The sequence below is a fragment of the Oncorhynchus kisutch genome, linkage group LG28 (genome assembly GCF_002021735.2).
Source record: "Oncorhynchus kisutch isolate 150728-3 linkage group LG28, Okis_V2, whole genome shotgun sequence".
Classification (NCBI taxonomy): Eukaryota; Metazoa; Chordata; class Actinopteri; order Salmoniformes; family Salmonidae; genus Oncorhynchus; species Oncorhynchus kisutch.
The window spans coordinates 12,638,054-12,648,115 of record NC_034201.2 but is presented as its reverse complement, the minus strand read 5'-3'; the positions used below and the strand labels follow the sequence as shown (position 1 = coordinate 12,648,115).

At 48.7% G+C, this 10,062-nt stretch overlaps 1 protein-coding gene across 14 annotated transcripts in view; it reads right to left on the bottom strand.

Moving 5' to 3' along the window:
- LOC109872424 (acetyl-CoA carboxylase) overlaps window positions 1-10,062 on the bottom strand; it is a 47,680-nt gene that overhangs the window by 15,267 nt on the left and 22,351 nt on the right. For 6 of the 14 annotated variants that reach the window (XM_031808581.1, XM_031808587.1, XM_031808589.1 and 3 more), the window contains 15 exons: window positions 9,866-9,968; window positions 9,567-9,674; window positions 9,423-9,479; window positions 9,088-9,132; window positions 7,911-7,952; window positions 7,641-7,700; window positions 6,982-7,197; window positions 6,705-6,860; window positions 6,276-6,500; window positions 5,090-5,245; window positions 3,653-3,799; window positions 3,169-3,438; window positions 2,245-2,342; window positions 1,900-2,020; window positions 1,589-1,699 (listed from right to left, as the gene is read on the bottom strand). In XM_031808581.1, the coding sequence (XP_031664441.1) occupies window positions 1,589-1,699; window positions 1,900-2,020; window positions 2,245-2,342; window positions 3,169-3,438; window positions 3,653-3,799; window positions 5,090-5,245; window positions 6,276-6,500; window positions 6,705-6,860; window positions 6,982-7,197; window positions 7,641-7,700; window positions 7,911-7,952; window positions 9,088-9,132; window positions 9,423-9,479; window positions 9,567-9,674; window positions 9,866-9,968 (1,915 nt within the window). The remainder of the gene's footprint in view (window positions 1-1,588; window positions 1,700-1,899; window positions 2,021-2,244; window positions 2,343-3,168; window positions 3,439-3,652; window positions 3,800-5,089; window positions 5,246-6,275; window positions 6,501-6,704; window positions 6,861-6,981; window positions 7,198-7,640; window positions 7,701-7,910; window positions 7,953-9,087; window positions 9,133-9,422; window positions 9,480-9,566; window positions 9,675-9,865; window positions 9,969-10,062) is intronic. The other 8 variants (XM_031808585.1, XM_031808594.1, XM_031808590.1 and 5 more) reach the window with 3 other exon arrangements.

Here is a 10,062-nt window from a genome sequence, read left to right as displayed (position 1 = left end):
GAGGGAGAGGAGGAGAGACGGAGGGAGAGGAGGAGAGACGGAGGGAGAGGAGGAGAGACGGAGGGAGAGGAGGAGAGACGGAGGGAGAGGAGGAGAGACGGAGGGAGAGGAGGAGAGACGGAGGGAGAGGAGGAGAGACGGAGGGAGAGAGGAGAGACGGAGGGAGAGAGGAGAGACGGAGGGAGAGGAGGAGAGACGGAAGTGGTGGGTAGTCAGTGCCCATGGAGCACAGAGAGAGAGAGAGAGAGAGACTGAGGGAGAGGAGGAGAGACGGAGGGAGAGGAGGAGAGACTGAGGGAGAGGAGGAGAGACGGAGGGAGAGGAGGAGAGACGGAGGGAGAGACGGAGGGAAAGGAGGAGAGACGGAGGGAAAGGAGGAGGGAGAGGAGGAGGGAGAGGAGGAGAGACGGAGGGAGAGGAGGAGAGACGGAGGGAGAGACGGAGGGAAAGGAGGAGAGACGGAGGGAAAGGAGGAGGGAGAGGAGGAGGGAGAGGAGGAGAGACGGAGGGAGAGGAGGAGAGACAGAGGGAGAGGAGGAGGAAGCGGTGGGTAGTCAGTGCCCATGGAGCACAAGAGAGAAAGAGAGAGAGAGACAGAGAGAGGAGGAGAGACGGAGGGAGAGGGAGGAGAGACGAGGAGAGACGGAGAGAGGGAGGGAGGCAGCGGTGGGTAGTCAGTGCCCGTGGAGCACAGAGAGAAAGAGAGAGAGAGAGGAAAAAAAAATCTGCCTCAGCAAAACTTTTCATTCTGATTGGAGACAAATGATATGGGTGTCCTTCTCCCCAGCAGCAGCCTCAGGCGTCACACTGCCATTTCTATGCAAATAACAACTTGACGCTTCTCTTTCTATTATCCCACCAGGAGCTGCAGCAGTATGACTGGGGAGATGAGAGGAGGGGGGGAGGCGAGGGGAGTGAAGGGCCTGATCACTGAGCCGGAAAAATGTATACAGCGTGAGAGAAATAGAGGATCAGAAAACACCATTCTAATTTCTATTCTTCGATTCAGACGGGACACCGTCTTTCCGCCTCCTAGTTAAGAGGGAGCTGTCCGTTTTATTGTTCACTCTTAAGGGATATATCCTATCTATTCAATGGCCATCTCTACAGTACAACACAAATATACACACACACACATCACTTTGTCCTCTTCCTCAAATTAACTGCAAAATAAATGGCATGACCAACTACATAGTAACAGTGAAAATCCAGATTAAAAAGCAGAAGCGTTAATTGCATGAACTCAGGAACAATCTATTCGGGTCACAGACGACGGAGCACAGTGCAAAAACACATTAACACCTCTCGTCCTCTCTTCAAAAAGAAAACAACAGGACAATTAAAAGAGTATTAAAAGACACTCACTGTATCTGTTTTCTAGATGGTTAATAATGTGTAGTCTTGTTGTTAGTGACGGCAGTGAGTGTTGCAGCGGACGTCTCATGGGAAAAGACAAAGAGCTCATGTCCCTCTGCCCAGAGGCCACATTGGAACGCTGCATCCTAGCAGAATACCTCGCAGTATTTCCGTGAGACTTTCGTGTGCCGTGAGGTACAGCCAGGAAAGGGGAAGTGATGCTGGCTCTTACCTTGTTGAGAGCTCCAGCACCAGTGAGAATGATGTGGGAGTTCTCCACCTGAATGGTTCTCTGACCCAGCCTGACCAGGTAGGCTCCGATGCCGATGGCTCTGCACGTCACCTGGAGAGAGAAGAGCACACAGCCTGCTTAGGTAACCCCGAGTCAAGGGCATGTCAGTGATCCGGGTAAAAACCCATTCTTACATCTGCCACCCTCCGCCTCGTAAGAGTAGCACTTAAGTAGTAACACGACAGACCGTAAGTAGTCGTGTGTTTAGGCGTGCATGTGTGTGTCGGTCCATCCAGTGTGTCGGTGCATACCAGGTTCATGGTGATGACCTCGTCGTAGGCCAGAGAGGACTCTCCAGCGATCATCCCGGAGCCCTTCAGGTTCTCCACCCCCAGACCGTCATCTTTCCCGATGATGTCAGTGATCTTGTACCTGAACAAGGAAAGGCTCTGTCAGACACATAACACCTCATCACTTCATCCCCCTTCTCCCATTGTCCGAGGGGCTTTTCATGTGTATTCATGCACAGCCCATTGATTCTCTTACAGGTTGTAGTTCCCCACTTTCTCTGCTGGCCAGTGAGCTGGATGTATTATCTGTATTGAATAGGGTGACAGTGATTCATAATATGGCTGATGGGTAACGTCTGGACTCACCTGGACTCTCCCTTGTCCTCTATGTGTTCACAGTAAACAGAATTCAGGGCAGACACTTTCTTGTAGTCCTGAGGGGTCAAGTACAAGTACTTGAAGCCCTGTGGAGAGAATCAAAAGACTGAATTAGCAGTCTGCGAGGGACATGCATACACTACATTGCCAAAAGTATGTGGACACCCCTTCAGATTTGTGTATTCGGCTATGTCAGCCACTCCCGTCAGGGTGTATAAAATCGAGCTAACAACCATGCAATCTCCATAGACAAACATTGGCAGTAGAATGGCCTTACTGATGAGCTCAGTGCCTTTCAAAGTGGCACTGTCATTGGATGCCACCTTTCCAAAATTTCTGCCCTGCTAGAGCTGCCCCGGTCAACTGTAAGTGCTGTCATTGTGAAATGGAAACGTCTAGGAGCAACAACTGCTCAGCCGCGAAGTGGTAGGCCACACAAGCTCACAGAACAGGACCGCCATGGGCTGTTTTTCATGGTTCAGGCTAGGCCCCTTAGTTCCAGTGAAGGGAAATCTTAACGCTACAGCATACAACTTTGTGGCAACAGTTTGGGGAAAGGCCCTTTCCTGTTACAGCATGACAATGCCCCCATGCACAAAGCGAGATCCGTACAGAAATGGTTTGTCGAGATCGGTGTTGAAGAACTTGACTGGCCTGCACAGGGATTAATTGGAACACCGACTGCGAGCCAGGCCTAATCGCCAAACATCAATGACCAACCTCACTAATACTCGTGGCTGAATGGAAGCAAGTCCCCGCAGCAATGTTCCAACATCTAGTGGTGTCCACACACTTTTGGTTATATAGTGTACATGGGCAGAGACATCTGCTAACAGAGTCCTACAACACTAATAATCTCCAAATTCTTAAAACAGAACATCTACACCCCACTGCCCTATTCTGCCAGCTGACCTTGTAGGGGTCTGCCATGTCCTGCCAGGCCACATGGAACATGTGTCTGATCTCCTCTGCCAGGCCGATGCGGGCACCACTGTTGGCAGAGATGTAGATACGAGGGATGCCACTCTCCCTGGACATCTCCGAGGCCTGCAGGAACAGCAGGTCCTCCTGCGGCCCAAACGAACCAATCTTATGTGTGATGTCATTAGTGATCACAATGATCTCACGCCCTGCCGGGTACTCTGGGGTCCTGAGCGTCATCCGCCAGGCCACCATGCCAATCTAGAGGAACGCACACAGGTAAACATATTCATTCATGTCGTGGGGACAAGACATAAACTCAGCAAACAAAAGCAGGGGCATTACTCTTCTTTGCATTTACATATGTATAGAGACAATTCCTGGCAAACAGCTACTGAACAATCCTGCCAAAGAAACACAGAGACACCTACAGATCAGAAGTGGAACTGCACGTTTAAAAGGAGTTACTCCTCACCTCGTTCCCTCCTGGTAGACGGTTCATCTGCACCAGCTGTCCCTGTGGGTCCAGGACCAGCTCTGTGAAGGTGAGCAGCTCGGAGGGCAGAGGGCATTTGGGCAGGTGGGCGAAGGTTTGAGTGGACTGCCACAGCTTCTTTAGAGCCTGGAGGAAAGAGGAACCACAGAGAGGAGTCAAGAGTCTGCTGCTCACTCTCAGTATAACATGCTTACTGTAGAATAGAGGGCTGCAGGGCCCCGACAGAGATCATTGCGGCGCCCGCCGTCATTTTTCACGCTGCGGTTGGGAGCGGCCGGTCAGACAGGTAACTTTGGGATGAAAATATTTTTGTCGTCTCTCAGATGATTTGGAAACGGTCCCCTTTCTGCTTTGTACACATTAGCCTACCTACTGTATTGAGAAGTACATCTTTGTGACATTTCTCACACACGCTCAGAATTTGCTGCTCTTCAAAACTAGTCAGGCGTGCAAGTCTCAATGAAATACAGTAGGCTGCCTACAGTGGAACGTGGCAGTTATCTTTCCAAGGAAATTCAACATGATTTAGACTATTAGTTCCCTAGTAACGTGTGAATCAATATTGAAAATGGAAAGAAGTGGAGAGAAGCTCGACCAACGTGAGTCAAGGTGCAATCAAAGCGTGTGATCGTCGGTGAAAAGGTGCAACACGAGCGCCGCGCACGCAGTTCCTTCTCCTAAAAGGAAGGCTACATGCTATATGCAAAACATAGCTCAAGACAAAGTGCAAGTTTGAACTCTCATCATTGTTGCTGCTTCCAGTTCAGTAGCCATACGTGATCAGGTACGCGTGTGCTCTCAACGAGACAAAGTAGACTATAGCCTATGCATGACCGGAGAAGCACGGGGCAGTTATCTTTCCAAGGAAATGTACTTCCTAAATATAATTTGGCTATAGTTTACTACATTGCCTAGTAATAAATACTGATCACCCATATTTGTCGCCGTCTGAAAAGGTAGGCCATAAAAATAGCTCAAGAGAAAGTGCAAGTCTCTCCAACTCTGCTCTCTTCAAACTACATCTATCATGTTGGCTGATACAGCCCAGTAATACAACGCAAGGACCATGTGAGAATCTCTGGTAATTCAATCAATTTCTTAAGTTATTTTTGCGCGGGGTGAACAAATCAGTCCTGCGCAGACCTCTAACGTAGAGCGATAACATGCAGGATTGACGTCAATTCCATCTAGATTCAGGGGAGACATTTGTATTTATAAATTGGGAATGTCCCCTTGTTTATTTTACTTTGTGAGACCTTCGTTTCATGCATTTCATTTATTTTAATTCATTTTTTTAAATGGGAAAAGTTACAATTAACTTCCTGGATGGACATGCAGTTGACCTCAAACGTGGTCGTATGTTTTTTATGTACACCAGCAACTGCGACCACTGAGCTGTTGTGTCGAGGTCCGTACCTGTCTGACCATCTCAGGGAAGTCGTAGACGTAAGTAGTGCCCAGGGACTGCGCCTGAAAGCGTTTGGACTGCAGCAGGTCCTTGGTCACGTAGGGGGTGTTGATGAGCATGCCATGCAGAGGGCCCTGCTTGTCCCCATACGCCTGGAACATGATCTGAAGGAGAGGGGACATGAGAGTCACTCAACACATACAGACACTAGCCGCCACACATATGTACACAGAGAACACAGTACGCGATATGTGATGTAACGAAGACCGATATCCGCCACGGGGCCTGTTCCAAGAAACAGGAAGCGGTCACAACGCTGACCAAAGCTGTGGATGCAGTTCTATCTGCAATAGGAGAACATGAAGTCTTGTTCTTTACCATCCTTATCAGTCGTTCCGTCTGATTAGGTCCTTTGACCGGACCTGGCAACCTGAGTCGTGTCCTCACATTAGAGAGATATGGACTCCTCAGAATGAGAACACTGTTTCTCTTGTGCTTCACACAATAAAGTCCTTTTAGAATAAAAAAAAGGACTTCATCTCCCACATCTGGCTACGGAGACACGTCAAGGGGTCCATGAGAACAAGGTAAGAATGGGCCTGGCCACGCCTGTGCTAAGTGTTGATGAATACGGTTGAGGACAATGCAACGGATCCTCACTCAACTCAGCGCCATCGACCAGCTCCAAAATAGAACTCTTCTCTCATATTCAACATCATACAGCGAATATGGCAACCTGCCCAGAAAAACTAATGGTGAAGCGGTACAGTTCATAGTTGGGGCATTATTTTATACCAATCTTAGCTGCCTGCATATGCTTTCTGCCAATGACTGTTTGACTCATGGAACTTTTACCCTGGTACAGCAATGGAATGGGATAATATATAGATGGATGCAACCTACCTGTTCTCCTACATAAAAATACCATGATCACTGCTAGTCTTGTCCAACAGGCTAGAGGCTGGGCAGACAACTTACAGAACCCTCAGCTCCACTTTACGCAGTAGACTGACTGATCCACAGATGGCATGTCATTTATTTCTTAACTAAACTTTCAAATATTTGAGCATGAACCAGGAGTTGCCCATTAAGGAGCATTCTGGGAGCTGAGGGTTCAGTGTGAGGCTGTTTCCCCTGCCTGTGATTGCTTGGGAGTGTGGGCCGTGGGGGATGAAAGACGTGCGAGTGCCCCACCTGTCGGTCTTTAGGCCCCAACTGTCCCGTACGGGAGTCGGTGACCTCCTTGTACAGGCTGATGTCCAGGTAGTAGCCTGACTCGTTGGTGAGGAACAGGCGGATGGGGATCTGTTTGCCCGTGGGCGTCAGCCGGATGTTGATCTTCAGCTCAGCCTGGAGCACCCGGAGCTTCCACAGCCTACTGCCGTAACGCATCACCATGGAGCGCACCGACTCCTCGATCTGAGCATGTGCACACAGAGGTTACAAATGAAGCATATAAAAAACACACACACACACACACACACACACACACACACACACACACACACACACACACACACACAGCACCAAAACGCATCACTACATGTACAGTGAACGAACATGGATAAAGACAATGTAAACGGGAACAGTGTATGTACAGGTCTTGGGTGTGCTGCCACTGACCTTGGAGGGGTCCATGATGACAGTGGGGACAAAGTTGAGGAAGATGTGGTTGCAGTCGGTGCGTACGGTGGTGTTGTTGAAGGCCACCTCCAGCTCGTCCATGGCCTCCAGCAGCAGACGCTCTGCCTCGTTGTGGAGGTACTCAAAAGACGCCTCCTGGAGATAAGACACAGGACGGGAGCAGAGGTCAGAGAGGGGCACGTTTTCACGTACACACAAACTGAACAGGTGTATTAATCTCACACACACACAAGTCGTGTATCACTATCGCCCTCACCTTGGTGACCAGGTCTGAGTGACGGATGATGGCCCGGACAAAGAAGCGGTAGTCGGTGACCTCTGTTCCCACCTCCACGCGGGCAGCGCCCAGGTACAGGTGCATCTTGTGGTTGGCACAGGGGATGGCGGTCAGGGCAAAGTTACGCATGCGGTTCAGCTCCAGCTGGAAGGCCAGCGCCGGCTCCAAGTGACGGTAGATCCTGTCCTCCTCAAACTAGACACACAGGGGGACAATCAGTTATACAGCAAGACACCGTCACACACAGTAAGATACTGTCACACCAACCAATTGAGGGTTCAAGGAATGAGAATGCATTTTCCTCAAGGCCTACCATCATCCAATTGGCTGTTTCAGGAGCATTGGGTTGGTATGAGACTAGAGGGTGCCCGCCAGCCATACACTGCATTAAGTAAATGAAATCAAAAGCAATCGCAGCCTGCTAATGGGTGTCATTTCTCTTAAATGGGGGACATAATTAAATAGTTAATTACGGTAATGAGTTTTGGTGGTGCCATTGTAAGTGAGACTATCAGGGGCCTAGGCAGGGGAAGAGCCATCATTGATCATAACGGAGTGACTTTCAGTGCCAACTAAGGGGTGAGCAAGGAAAGAGGAAAGGTACTTTTTCTGCAACCATCTTATTCAAATTGCCTCACCTCTATTGTTGCCATGATGTGAAACTGACACTTGCTTAGCCCTTCCGCTGTAACTCTAGTCTACACATTGAGAAGCATGGTCACTCGGGCTCATCTTCCATACAAGTTATATATTCAGTATGTGTGTTAGCACTTCAAATATGAATTCCCTTATCTTTTTGAGATGGATTGAACCTGTTCATTGACCACTACCACTGAGCAGACCATTAGCTGTTGTTTTATGGTCACTCATAAAGTCAATGTTCAGATTGACACACAGAAGACACTCACCTTGTCTCTGGACCGGAAGGTGAAGAACTTGGGGAACTCTCTCTGTGTGAGAGACGGACAGGTGAGGAAGAGGAAAGGAGAGGAAGAGGGAGAGTACAGTTACACAAACAGATCCACATGCTGTGAAGAACACACGTTGTCAACCTACCAGTTCTCCTGGTTAATACAGACAGAGAGAGTTAGGGCTTTGAGTCCAGGATTTCAAGAATCCCTGCTCTATTGCAACTAAGTTACAGAACCAGCTAGACTGAAAATAGACCTGACCTCTAGAGCATAGAATGAATGACCTTCTAACCTCACTAAGTGGCTCCATTTCCTTCTACAGTTCTACATTTTCCCCCTTAATGAGCTGTGAGGAGCGCTATGTGAACTGCTGTGACAGTGAGGAGGAACACTATATGGCCTGTGATCAGGAAGAGCCTGTTTAACATTCAACAGCCCCGATCTCTTCCCATTTGTGCTGGTGTCTGAGGGTGGAATTACAGTGTATTCTCCCAAACTGCCTTTTCCCATAATGACAGACAGCAACAGGAAACAGGGGAGCAGCGACAGCTAATCTAATGAATAAAACATTCTCTTTTCACAGGGAGTGATTTGTATTTCTGAACGCTCTAGCTAGAAGCCTGATTGTCAGGTTTGGCTTTGAGGATCGCACCCCACTTGGCCAAACAATACCGGACTAATTGCAAACACACTCATCAACTCAATCGGTATATAATAACAGGACAGTTGTGTATTAGTCTGGGGCACTAATGCCCACTTACAAGCCTGTATATAGGACTGATTTGGTGTTAGTATAACAGCGAATACAGGATTTATCGTGTGTGAATACACGGGTCTGTGTGGTCTGAAGAGGACGGGGCTATTCAGAGGGACTGAGTCTCTACTGTATGAGACACAAACCCACATATGGAGGAGGACCTCACCAATGGCAGTGATTAGCCCTCATCAGAGCCTGTTCTTCTCTTGTCAAAAGAAAGGTCAGCATTCAAAGGGCTGACGCAGGGAGAGAGAAGGGAACCTGGCATTTACCCAAATGTCTTTAGTCTCAAATGCCGTCATTATCTGCCTGAATCCAACGAAAAGCTACTTGGTGTGGTCCAGGGAAAGAGTTGACAATACAGGAAGACAAACTGTACTGTTCCACAGTTATCATCCACATCTTCCCACTACTCACATGAAACCTCTGGTCCACCTCACAGTTGACTGCCTTCCTGAAATCCTGTCAGCACAAACCCCACAGCAAAGGCAAGACATGGATACAGAGGGACAGAAGGAGACAGAGAGAGAAGAGAAGAGACAGAGGAGCAAGCAAAACAGCCAAATTTGAGATACAAATGACGGTCAAATTTACAGGCCATTCCAAATGAATCGCGCGACTCTCTCGTTCCGTCTGGATGTCTGTAGAGTCAACGTGCATCATTGTGATTAAGATAAGATTGGTGACAGTGATTGGAAGAGTAGGTTAGAGAACAGAGGGCAGAGTAGGGAAGTGGGAGTCCTAGTGCTCACCTTCTGAGCTACCAGGAAGGTCAGCCTGCGGATGCCGTGTTCAAACAGCAGGGATTTCTGGGGGAAGACGACACAGGAAGAGAAAGTGTGAGCGACTGAGGTGTCCAGGCGTACTTCCTGAAAGGCTCATCCTAAACATCTGACCTTTGTCTGGGTGAACTCCCGGAACATGGCGGCCAGGCCGTCATCATCGATGTCACTGTCAGTCTTGATGGCCACGTTGAGGATGTGAATGGGCTCGTCTTGGATACTCTGGGTCACAAGACGCATGCAGGCAAAACATAAGTCATATCATTCAGAGAGAAAGTATCTATTGCGACTATACGAAGAACAGGAAGGTCATGCTGCGTTGATGCCATGCATTGAACAAAGGGCTCTCTCAGTCACAATACTCTGTTGTGTTACAATACACATCAGAATCAGTACTAGCAGCCAGTACTGACCTTGGTGTCCTCCTCTCCATAGAGCACTGGGTTCCCTCCCTCTGGGAAGGTGGGGCTGGGAGGAGGAGAGTCACAGAAGCAGCTCATCACGTCTTTAATGTTCCTGTTGGAGAGGAAAGGATCACGGTTAGACACCACACACACACTTAAGGTAATATCTCAGTATTACAGCTCCAATTCAATAACACCATTTCCCA